The sequence below is a fragment of the Cyprinodon variegatus genome, unplaced genomic scaffold (assembly GCF_000732505.1).
Source record: "Cyprinodon variegatus isolate N-32 unplaced genomic scaffold, C_variegatus-1.0 Scaffold1222, whole genome shotgun sequence".
Lineage (NCBI taxonomy): Eukaryota > Metazoa > Chordata > Actinopteri > Cyprinodontiformes > Cyprinodontidae > Cyprinodon > Cyprinodon variegatus.
Window position 1 is genome coordinate 185969 of NW_015151675.1, and position 13462 is coordinate 199430.

At 40.9% G+C, this 13462-nt stretch overlaps 1 protein-coding gene across 1 annotated transcript in view; it reads left to right on the forward strand.

Moving 5' to 3' along the window:
• Positions 1-11425, forward strand: part of LOC107102243 (substance-P receptor-like) — a 29459-nt gene extending 18034 nt beyond the window's left edge. The window contains exon 7 of the mRNA XM_015401457.1: positions 9510-11425. Within this exon, the coding sequence (XP_015256943.1) occupies positions 9510-9719 (210 nt within the window). The 3' untranslated portion in view covers positions 9720-11425. The remainder of the gene's footprint in view (positions 1-9509) is intronic.
• Positions 11426-13462: the final 2037 nt, after the last annotated feature.

Below are 13462 nucleotides of genomic sequence, written 5' to 3' on the forward strand. Positions count from 1 at the left end.
GAGCCAGAGGGTGTAGCAACAAAGGACATGTACACCAGAATTATGAACAAATTGCATTTAATTGCAATATTTTAAATGTGCACAATAAAAGAAAAAAAAACAAAAGCGTGCCTGATATAAAAAAAAATAACCCCAAAGTCTTTGTCCCTAGTCTTAAAGTGTTTGTCTCTCAACGTTCGTTCGGTCTTTCAATGTTCGTCTCAGTCTTTCAATGTCCCTTTGTGTGATTGTGACCAGTCGGATCACAAATACCAGTTGGCTGGGTAGTTCGCTTCCAGGCTTTGGCTCGCCATCCAGATCTGGAGATCCTTGTTCTTCGTAAATCCAGGCCTCTCAAAAAACCAAGCTGCGCAACGTGTGCCTCATAGCTAGGGGTGTTTCAGCTCGCGTGGTTCACAGCCTTCGGACTCATCAAAATCCAAGTGTTTTCAACAAAAAGGCTGCTACTGCTGCGCTAGCTCCCCCACCTCGGACAAGCGATCTCTCCAAGCCTGCGTCTCTGGCGCGTCTGAGCAGCAGACACAAGCCAAGCACAGGCTGGGAGAGGGAACCTGAACTTATTGGCTAATGCTGATATTGTTCAACACAGCCTTAGAAGTTGAGTTAGTGGTAAAAAGGATGGGAGTATATGTTATGAAGCTAATTAAAAGCCTGTAGGTAGAAGGAAGGAAAAGCAAGAAGTTGCTTAGTAAGTTGAGCTTATAACAAAAATATTACAACATTAACCCATGATACACATTTGTGAAACTCTTCCAATGAAACTGATTTAAATATTTAGAGTTACAGGCTGTAGTAGATTCAAACCCTCCTACCTTCCAGCTTTAACCTAATTACATTCACACTACAGATGTGAAATGCATTCTTTTGGTTAAGATCCAGATTGAATGACTTTAAGGTGGGAGAAGGAACATAGATGTCCCGCTAAATTGAGAGCTGTGGCTTTAGGCTCAGCTCTCTATTCACCTTGACAGACTTGCCTATTCAGCAAGGCAAACAATGCCCTTTAACAACCCCCCCTTTCAGAGACTTAGACAGATATGGGGCATTGCAGGCTTAGAAAAGATTCAAGCGACCCCCATTCCAAAAGGGTGGACCCATTTATTGGTTTCAATTTGCATGTTTTCAAAATCTGTGTCGATGGGATTTGAATTAAAAATGCCACTGAAATTTAAATGTTGTATGTTTGTACTTACTGTTTCAGTGTTAAAATATATTCAGAACACATTTTTGACCTAAAAAGAAGTTCATTGTCATTATTTCTACACAGTTGAAATGTAATGTTATTTTCTCTAAAAGCTAAAAATTCACATTACTATTTCAAAGTGATTACATTTTCAAAACTTATTTTTCAGTTTAATATTTCTGTGTTAAAAAAATCTGCATATAAACCTTTCAAAATTCAAAGTCAATATTTTCAGCCTCCTGAGATTCAACTGGCTCTATTTCACTGTCTTAAATTCGGCGTCTAAATTCAGTGTGAAAAGGGAAGGGTTACTTCAGGTCACAGGCATTAACAATGGATTGTGGCGTCCAACACCCAGCCAATCCCGTTACGTTTTCTTAGCCACGTGACGTGACGCTTGTGGTGCTCATACTGAAGGAAAACCAGCATGACGGAGCCGGTCATGCAAGCTAACGCTAACTCAACTACAGAAAAATGAAAGTAATAAACTCACCGTTGACAGTGAAACTTTCAAGTATTGAAAATGTAATCACTTTGAAATAGTATTGTGAATTTTTAGCTTTTAGAGAAAATAAGAAATTAAATTTCAACTGTGTAGAAATAATGACAATTGATTTTTTTTAGGCCAAAAATGTGTTCTGAATATATTTTAACACTGAAACAGTAAGTACAAACATACAACATTTACATTTCAGTGGCATTTTTAATTCAAATCCTAGCGACACAGATTTACTTCCATAGGCAACTGTATAAAACCTCAAACTCAACGCTATTCCTGACATTTTTAATTGAAAAATCTTGCTGGATAAGAAACAAAACGTCTTCAAACTTGGAAACAAAGTCCGTTGGTCTGTTTTTTAGCTTATTTTTTTTGGAACCTCAACAGACACAGCTTCTTCACTATAGCGGCAGCTGCACTGATCAGTCTATCGATCACCCACTCCATTCTCCCATCTTGTGAACAGGACCCCAAGATACTTGACATCCTCTACTTGAGAAAGGAACCTTCCTCCAACCTGAAGGGTATGAAGCACTTTTTCCAGGCCTGAACCATGGCCTTGGAGAAGCTGATTCTTATCCTCAGACCCTGGGCTGCACCTAGGGGTGTAAATCACACCTATCATGTCGATTCAGTTCCGTATCAATTTCCTGACCCAATGATTTGATTATTTTCGATACTGAAGAATACACCACCATACGATTTGATTCGATTAAGTGGTAATTTTTTTGTTTTTTACCCTACAGGCTAGGCAATGTTTCAAATTGGAAATAAATCAATGAAACCTGTAATATCATTATTCATTTTATTTGAGAAACAAACGCAAATAACAGAAGTAGCAAAGTAGTACTCCACCTAGGCCTATGGAAAACCTCATTCATTGAAAAATAATAATGCCTCTGTGTTATAGATTCTGAAATGCCTTGCATCAAAAAATACTGCAATGAGTGCATAAGTGCACCAGCAGATTAAGTAACAAAAATAGGCCTATAATACATTCACTATAAAATAACAATACTTAACAAAATCAGTGCAATGAGTGCAAGTGTGCACTAACAGCAAATGTTAACAAAAAATACCCCTGCACTTCATTCACTATGAAATAACAATACTCCACAACTCCAAAAAGTCAGCAAAATTATTCAAAACCGCTACTAGCAACAGAAAAGTAGGCATGTACTTTATTCACTTAAAAGTAATAATGCTTCTGTTCTATACTGAAGTGTTGAGGAAAAGAGAACAGTTAGTAAAGCTGTAACATTAAACTACAGCATTGTTACAGTTCAATGCTTTCAATTGTGCTTCTTGACAGATTTTTCTTTAAAATAATTAACTGGTCCACATGCTCAGAGGACAAAACACTACGTTCTGAATGCACAATGTCACCTGCTGTACTAAACACATGTTCTGACGGTACACTTGTACCAGGTATGTACAAGTAGGTCTTGGCCAGGTCAGGAAACTTGGCCTGATGATTCTAACACCTTACCACCCAGGCTCAGAGATGCAACCTGTACTGCCTAATTTCATCATTGGCTAGCTGTTTGGATGTTTTCTTCCTGACACTTTGGTCCTCAGTGCTGAAGGAGTCACCAAACAAGTCAACCAATACTTTTGTTTTCTTGGAAACAGGGGGTGTCTCTAAATTAAACAAAAATAAGACAAGAAAAGGAGTATAGTTACAGTGAAAGTATAATATGACAGTAGGCTTTAGTCATATAGTACAGTTTTAGTATATATACATAAGTGTGTGTGTGTGTGTGTGTGTAAATATATAAAATGTGCATGTATAATATAATATCTATATAATATTTATGAAGTATATGTGATATAAGTAGGTTAAAGTAGGATCTTTATGATGTATCTGAATATTTGTAGAACCTTCCATAGTCTCAGTTTTCCACAAATCACACATCTGCGCATAAGGAGGTGTTTTCTGGGTCTGGGCCTCTGTTTCATTTTTGTAACATAAACTAACATAAGTACCAACTTACCACTACATAAGAACGACACACAACAGTTTAATGTATTACCTTAAACTCAGCAACACCACACCCACTACTACAACTAGTAACTACAACTAATAATGATAAATAAATGTTTAACTGTATTTTAAAAAGTATATCATGAGAAACAACCTACCCTCTGTTCCTTCAGCTGTACTGCTACTTCAGCAATGCCTTCAAAGGTTTGGTTTCTTCTTTCATCACTCAGGAACGGGAGCTTTTAAACCTGGGGTCCAACATAGCTGCTCGGAGTAAGAATGGTTCCTCGTCCACATACCGTTCTCAGAGATCCTCAGCCATGACTCATTTCATGAGCCTTTGATCAAATGAGTGTCGTCTGGTGCACATTCGAAATGCGTCGATGATTGACACTGTAAGTTGCTTTTCTTCACACATGAGCGTGGTGGCAGCTTTCAGTGGGGCCAACAAGCTAATCATTTGCTCTGCTGTGGTTAGGTCACTTTCCATGAGAGTGTGAATGTCACTTCTTCAGCTTCTTGTCCAGGAGGGTTGCCGTCACCGCAGGCTGTTGCTCCAGAAACCGCTCTAACATCTAGAATGAACTGTTCCACCTTGTCTTTACATCTGCTTTAAATTTGTGGCACAGGAGGTAAAGCAGTTTTTGCTTTTCCTTGTACACTGTAGTGGCAATTGCACTGCAATGGAAAAAAAACTCCCAATTCTCCTAACTCGTCCCCAAAGCCTGTTGGTGGCTGAGATCCTGAGACAATCTTGAGTAGACAGATTGTATGTGAAGCACATGATGTGGGGTGACATCCCGGCCTCTTCCCCAGCCCTCTTCATTTTACATGCATTATCTATGAGGAGGGTTGATGCTTTGTCACTCAGACCACACTCTTCACATGCAGCTCGTAGGTCATGTCTAATGTTCACTTCTGAATTTGTCTCCGCCAGGCCACGCATCTGTAACAAATAATTGTGCATTTCCCAGCCATGGTGAAAGAAGTGGCGTGTTACCCTGATGAAGGATTCTGTAGTGCAGGAAGCTCAACCGTACAGCTACATGCTGTGCCTCCTTCAACTCTTGAATAACACCATCACGAACTTCGGCATATAACTTTGGAATCAATGATTTGCTGAAGTGCTGTTGTGAGGGAATGCGATACCTCGACTCCAGAGTGTCGAGCAGGTATCGGAAGCCTTCGTTCTCCACGACGCAATAGGGACGTATGTCGGTACATATGAAGAACGCCATTGCCTTGGATATATTCCTAGCCCTCTTAGAGCTGTGTGAAAACTTCTGAGGGAATTTTGTCAGTGGTAATGTAGAGGGCTGTGCTTTTTCTTCGCCTTGGACACCATGGCGTCTTCTCAGGTGAACAAACAAATTGGATGTCTTGCCACAGTAGCAAATTACGCAATGACAAGTTCTGCATATAGCCATATCCTTCATCGGTTTTCTGCCATCCTCACGAAACCTGAAATACTTCCACACAAATGACTTGAACCTGCAAAGGGTGTTTAAGTCATCATCTTTTTCCTTGCCTACCTCTTCTTTCACCTTCGCCATGTCTGTCGTGTGTCGTGTGTGCATGCGGAAAGAGGGTAGTGGCTAAAGGGAGCAACGTAGAAGGGCAAAATAGGTTTAGCGCCACCGCAGCACGGGACTCAGAATTACGCTCAGGAGCAAATGGATAAAAATAGACCAGAGGAAAGAAAAACATGAATCCAAACCATTGCGGTGTCGATGCATCGGATCGTCGGCTGTTGGATTGATGCGTCGATACAAAACAATTAATATTTACACCCCTAGCTGCACCTAGAAATTCTTTCCACATATGTTACGAACAGGACTGGTGACAACAGTGGTAGGACAAGTCCATTAGGTTACCCTCTGTTATCACAGCAGCTTTGAACCATAAGAGTCTTGGGGTCCAGGTGTCCCCACACCCCCTGATGGATAAGTCTTTACATGTGTCTTCAGCATCATAACAGAGAGGCAGAAAGAATCAGATCGTCAAAGATGGGAATCCTCCCTTCAAGTGGAATGTCATATTTAAATGTTCATTTGTTCACGGCACAGGATTGTACAACTGTTGCACCGATACCAGTATCGGGCCGGGCCCCGATCCAGCACTAAAATGGTTGTATCGTTAAGTACCAACAAATAGGGCACCGATACCATTTTGAGAGCCAAAAGTTTATTCAACTATTGTCACCCATTCTAGGTAGGTAATAAAAAGTTCTACTGGATTCACTTTCTATTAGTCTGGTAGACTAATACAAACTACTTGGTAGTATGCAGTTCTTCATTTATACACACACATTAATTTTAAACAGATGGTATCTGTATGGTATTGGTATGGGCCAATACTGCACAGCCAGGTTTGGGGTATCGGGATCAAAAAATGGCAGCGGCGCAACACTAGATTGTACCCTGACTTGTTTCTGCACTCCCCAAACTCGGCAGTTCCCAGTTCCTGAAACTGCTGAATTTCAGCTCCATCGTCTCTATGCAAAGTGTCCAGCTTTAGTCCATTGAAAATATACTCCATAAAAAGGTGCCCAATGTAGCATGGTAAAAGACAAAAAAAAAAAAAAAAAAAAATTTCTAACATCCCCACAACCAGTCAATAGTGTGTTGTACTGTAGATAGTCCACATATCTGGAGCCGTGACTAGATCCAAAAATGTGAAGGAAATATAATAACTTCCTTTTTATGTTAACTCCTAACAGGAGGTAGCCGTGCCAGAGTCCAACATGCACCGGGAACAGGTCCGACTTAATAAAGACCAAACTCCTGTTTTTTTTTTTGTCAGCAGTGAAGTGCTAGCAAGAGTTAGGAAGGAAGAAAAGGCTGTGGGTACATTAAAGCCCAAGGGAAGGGAGCAGATTGTCCCTGCTTGTGATAGAGCTCAGTTGCCACAGCGACTGCAATTTGCAAACTTGGGTCAAAGACTTTGGGGAAATCAGTCAAAAAACACTATTACCTTTTCCTTCATTGGATTTCCTGATCTTTCTGGCTTGTGAATGGACAAATCGATTTCCATTGCCCGCTCTTGCATTCATCCCTGAGTGTCGAATTACAGTTGTCAAACTAAATTGCCAAAAATCAACCTATGACCCAACATGGCCGTATTCCTGTGGGTTTTAGAGCACACAACCAAGAGACTTTTTTTCTTGATTTTGGGAGGTTTACCTACATGGCAAATTTAAAACCTCTGCCCATCTACTTAAAAAATCTAAATGCTATGTTTAGAGATAATACTATGTATACCTTGATTCCAAGATTTAGTTTTAACTAATTTTCTTGCTAAATCTCCTCTAAAACCATCAAACAGGCAATTCAGACACAAAAATTATACTGACTCGACATTTTCTCTTCCAAAACCCTTCTGTGTACCTGAGACACACTTGTGCATAAATATCCCAGTAGATTAGCAGTTCCCATGCCACCTTTAGATTTACCTGAATCCCTCTTTTCCTCTTCCTCAAAGTCACTTTAAGCCTCTGCAACAACGCCTAGATTCCTGCTGTTTTTCAATGCACAAGAACACGAATACAGACTCATGTCCTCGCAGAGTATGTTCTTGAGAAGAACACAGGAAAGTATGTACTCGGGGAGACATGCAGCATAAATATGGATCATTATTGTCAATATTGGAAGAGAAGTGTACTGATGAAATCACCACAGGCTCAGCTCGTCTGGAGCTGCATTTCACCTCCTGTTTTTTTTCTCATGGGGAGAAAAATTAATACAGTCAGATAAACAATAACCAAATTAACATTTTGCCAAATAAAACAAAAGAACTGCCTTCAGGGCTAGCGGTACTTCACACATGGCTTGTCATGGTTTTAAGGTGTTTGGCTCACATGCAGACATAGGAGCAGTTTAAGATGTTTATTTAGGCTACACACGACAATGAATGGTTCAGAATGGGAGCCGCAGGCGAAGTTCGGAACGTCAGTGTTTGGGGCTCTGCGGGAGGAAAGAGGAAACTGATTAAAACTAAGAAAGTTAGGAGAATCTGCGTTGTTGCCGCTTCGCTTACCGCCAGGTACGGAAACCCTATCCGGGGAGGGTGAGTGGAGGAAAGGGTTCTGTAACTCACAACTTTCTGATGGGAGGAGGTGGCTGTGCGGCAGGTGCCACTTAGGCGTGGGCCCTAGCAGCACCGCAGCGCAGGCAGGTTCGAGGAGCAGCTGAAGGAACCAATGTGAATCCAGGAAAGGAGTTCTCTTGTACACGCCAGAACACCAGAGCAAAATATCAGCAGCGATTTAGAGACCAATCTTCAGAGCATGGAGACAGACAGGTGAGCAATCCAGAGCACAACAAACTGAGGGAGACTGGAGACAGGTTAGAACCAGGAATCCAAAACATCAGGTTAACGAGGATCTGTCCACAGGACAGAGGCCTAGGCCTACTACAATGGTTTAACACTCTGGCGTCCTTCAGCTGACTGAAAGCTCCTCTTAAGCTCCAGCAGGGCAGCCCCAACGAGCTGCAGGTGCAGGGCCACGCCCACCTGTCCACAACAACCACCTGTGGTACAGAATCAGCACAGCACACAGAACCCTGACACAGCTATGCAGAGAGAGGGTAACTGCAGACAGGCTAACGTTAGCCCTGACCGCTGTTAGCCTCGGAGGTCCGCTGGTTTCTGCGGTCCTCTCAACTTCAGAAATTGTTTTTTTAAATTAAGTGCTAAATCGGCAAATGGACCATATAGTGACACTTTAAAGTATAATGTTCTCACCTCAAATGATCTTTAAACATACTTTTATAGAACAACGGCAACAGAAATTAATACTTTTAACTTAACACTCTTAGCTCAATTAACCCTCCACTTGAAGCTGCAGCTGCCACAGTGCATAATGGGATAGCTGTCAATCTCAAGAATGGATAAGTCTGCTCTGATGCATGCTGGGTAAAGAGGCAAGAACAACATCCCTGGACTTTGTCCATTCTTGGTCTGCTGTTCTTGTTAATTAGAAGAGTACTAGAGGTAAGACTGATCACAAGTACATGAGAATGCACAAGTACACATATTGAGAAATGGCCAATGTTTCTAATCGAATGGCCGGATGAATATAGCTTAAAATCTGTAAACCTTGACTCATGTAACTATTTACATTCAGTATTTAAATATCAAAGTGTTAGTAGTTGCTTCTGTCTTTATTTGATAGTTATATATTTCATTTATCCCATTGTATCCCTGTCATCAATTATATTAATACACATGAAGACTTTCCGAAAAAGTAAAAAAGACAATCCACAGGACTTTGTTTCCAAGTTTGAAGACAGTTCGCTTCCCATCCAGGAAGCTTTTTCAGTTCAAAATGTCAGAAATAGCCTAAAGTTCAAAGCTTTATGGAGTGGACCAAAAACAGAGCCTTGTTTTGGCTTAGAAAATATGCAAATTAAACTGGAAGAACGGGTCCACCCATTAGGAATGGGGAGTCATTTGGGTTCTTAGTTAGCCTGCAATACCCAATACTGGTCTATGCCTCTGAAAGGGGGGTCGTTAGGGTAAATTGTTGGCCTGGCTGACCATGCAAGATGTTTTAGACCCCTGCATGGAGGCACAAAGACATGAAGACGTCACATGTCTTCGTGCTGTTTCTAAATCGAAATGGGGTTTAATTTTTTTTGTTTGTTTATATTTCACACAGAAACCCAACGTGTTAGGGAACTTGGTTGTTTGGGAAGTTTTTGGATAGAATAAGAGAAATTCAGAGTGAAATTGAGCTGAAGAACGCTGCCATCTATCTTCAGTCCATGGTAAATAACTCTACTCTGACTGGGTGTATTTATATCTTCCCCCTCAAAAAAAATTTAAACCCTCTCTGCTTCCAGGTCAGCATATACCGTGCAAGCCGAATGGAGACGGTTGTTTCAACTGCAGCAACCGAGGCGACACCTGTTGATCCGGACTTTCATTCTCATGTGGATGTCACAACGAACGGCTCAGCTTCTGACACTCTGCCCAAAACCTCCCATGTTTCCACAAACCGGGACAACGCGTGGAGATGTTCCAATTTGTCACAGGAGAAAGCCGGTACTTAGAGACCAGTGTAAAATACATGGCTGTAATATGTTCATCCCTGATTAATGACCTGAAACAATATGGCTGTGTATGAGACCTGAGAGATATTGTATACACGCATCTGCTGTGTCATTCATCATTAATCAACTCCACAGCTTAGCGTCTTTATCCCTTTTGTTCGTGAGCCGAGAGGGACCCTTATTATTTGCTTGGCAACTGTATAAAGTCAACTTGTTTAAAGACGGGGTTGGTGTATTGCCTACAGACTGCCCACGGGTACAGAGCCAGCACCTGTTGGACAAGATTAGCCCCTTGTTTTGACAATGTGTGGAACAGGGTTCAGTTTGCAGCAGCCAGGTCACAGGCTCAGCTAAATATAGAGGTTCACAGATGGGAAAAGGGACATAGCATGACAGAGACTTTGGTGAAACAATGAATGTAAAGGGGAGAAGTTGCATCTGTTAGGACCAGGGTTATTAAAGTTTAATGCTACAGACATAGAAGGAAATGTCAGCGTTACAGGTTAACAGATGCAAATGTTTGTATTTTGTGTTTGTATCCAGCCTTTTGATTGACTGCTGATCTATTTAGAGTCTATCCAATCTCTTGCCAAGGATATTTTAAATTGGCCCAGTGGCAGAGCATGTGAACGGAGCGGAGCGTGGAGTGAGCGATGGTGCGGAGCGGAACGAAATATGGTGGAGCGCAGAGCCATTTTCAATTCACATGCCGGAGCAAGGATTTCACTCTGCTACAGTTCGCTCCGATGAGCTCACGTCAATTAAAAATATTGGATTATATCATTTGCAAAATAACATTTAGTTGATTTAAGTGTGACTTTTTTCAACATGTTTTTTGAATTGTTAAACACTTGCAGGCCAACCGTTTTTAATCCTTAAAAAATGTGTGTTGCACAAGCCGTGCAATTGTGTGATAAAAACTGGGAAAAAATATCATAAAAACATACTCTAATTATACTTAACAATACAGAGTGAGTTTACATAAAGTGATTGTTGTGGTAAGAGCCTGTTTTTGAAAATGGATCACATACATGCATTATACGCTATTATCTCATTTCCAATGTGATGCAAAGTGACCCTTTTTAATGTAATCTAGTAAAATAAATTAAAAATTAAATAGGAAACGCGGGGCAACATGAATGGAGCGAGGTGTTACGTTCACAGCTGGGATAACAGTGCGATCATTTAATAGCAAGTTAAATAAGACAATACACATGTATTGGTCACATCATTAATCCCAGGAGCCCTGGCATAATTACATAAAGGAAAAATGTCAGACATTGACGTCTCTTTAAAATTTGAGGGAGTGGGGAGCGATTTCGCCGGAGCGGCGAGAAAGGTTAAGGTGAGCGTGGAGTGGATTTTGAGCGGAGCGCCCTGCAGCAAATTTGAGCAGTGAGCGAATGAGCGAACATTGTCCTGAGCAGGGACCAGGAATTGCGAGGTGCTCCCTCCGTTCACATGCTCTGTCCAGTGCAGTCTTAAACGGTGCAATCACTGCACTTATATCCTTAAAATTTCACAATCAGATTAAAATGGGTTCAGATTGAAAGGCAAATATAATTTGACCTAGTTTTCACAATACGACAGTGGCGGCTGCTGCCCTCTGGAACAGTGGAGGCTCAAAGGTGTTAATTTAATCCAAACCTCACTTATGGCATTAAAGGAATAGTACACCCAAAACATGATTAGCCTTCATTTTCTACTCACCCCCATGCTGAACAACACTCTGGAGTACTTTTTTGATATCTCAAATGCATCTGGAGATCTGGGAGGCTTCTTGCTGTCTGCTGACATTCAAATAATGGAGGTCAATGGCGCCCGAGGCAGAAAGGTCCATAAAAGTCCACAAAAAACGTGTCAATATTCCTCCATACTGCTCGTCCAATGTATTCCAAGTGTCCTGAGTGGGTAGCATCCAGAATTTACTCGAAACGAAGTCATTTAGAATGTTTTTAGAGCATAAACAGTAGTGTATAGGATTTCCTGAAAGCGCGCACATGAGCGATCACGACGCTACGGAAGCCGGAAGCCGAATCATGTTTTGGGTGTACTATTCCTTTAACAAAGACATAAAACACATGCTGCCATGAAACGCTCTGGAATAATAAGGTTCAGAGACCAAGAAAAGAGTTCATGGATTCCTCATAGAGAGGCTGATAAGCAGAGTCCTGCTGCTCCACAGCAGAGAGATCACTTCTGAGAGCCGAATAAACAGCTTATTAATCAGGTGAATTTTAGCACATATTTAATGCAGTTTAATGACTACATTTATGAAGTTTGCCAATGCATAATTTACCAATAGTTTATGGAATTTACAGAGGAGGTTTAGCTTCCCTAGTATTGGATGAGAAATACGAGCCAACATTAGATGCAGAGACCGCTGTTGAATGCTTAACTTGATCAAACTCCGTCATTCCGGACCGGTTAGCTGCCTGAGTGACATTCTGAATTTAAATTGGTAATGCAGCCTGGGGATTCCCAACTTTGGAGTTACTGCACTGAACCTAAAACCTTCCATTCAGACCAAGGCTCCCAGCATCCCTTTAACTGGCTATTTAACTTAGAATTAATGGCCGGTCCTAATGGCTGGTCCTACAGGGACCAGAGCCGACGTAGAACTGGTCCTGGCTCCTGTTATGGCCCCTGTAATGAAGAATAAAGATATAATGTTAACTAAATCACACAGAAACTATAAATGATTGCTCTTTTGGATCTATTTCTTTTTTTTTTTTTTGGATAGTTTTATTGAAAAAGTTTATGGTAAAAATAAATTACAGTTTTTAGATGTGCACTGATAATCATTTTCTGGCTGAAAAAGAATCTGTGTCTCACTTAAAGGAGAACACCATTTTTTTTTTCATTAGCCCCTTGATTCTACGTTATTACATCATGTTCTACTCACCCATATTAGTTTTGTGTCATTTGGAACTGTTCTGAATATCCAAGCAGCATCTTCCATTGGGCAACGACTTGAAGACACAAACTAAACTGTTAATAATTTATTATTTATAGTACGCCAGCATTCATAACATGTAGGCGAATCACTGTCCCCCAGACATCCGCGGTTATATCTTGTATATCTATATTTTTAAAACAAAGCAGAGTGTGTATGAAGTCATCCGCACACCAGACTGCAGTTGTGACAGGCAGCCTGGGCCACAGGCGGCTACGCTCTACCCCTTCTATTCATTCTAGCTAATCTGAATCGTTCAATTCCATTTGGAGAGCGAGATCATCTGTGGTAGTAGCTCTAGACATCTTCCAGGCATGTGAGCAAAACTAGCAGTTGTTCGAGGACAGGATGAATGAATTGTAGCCTGCGCGCACGGATGACGTCCAATAGTTGCGTATCGGAGGCCTTTTAAGATTAACTTAGGATGCCGTTTGGCTTTCGTAGAGGTGTTTTTTAAAGCTGATTGGCTGTTGATGCAGCTTGATGTATAGAGCAATGAGTTTCTTCAGTTGAACTTCCGCCTAGCCTCCATATATCAAACAATGAAAAAACCCTGATTTTATGTTTAAGAACCAAATTTTACAGTTTCAAATGTAGTCAAATTAGCTAGACCTAGCTACTTTAGGCAGGTCTGGTAAAACAATGGACCTAACAGTGAGCAGGAACTCATTTTAAAGTCCGGTCAGAAAGGAATAACCAATGGATCATTATTTATACCTAAAACTAACACATTGGAGGTGATTTAATTAATTTAGCATTAATCAGTAAAATAATAAAAACAATAATT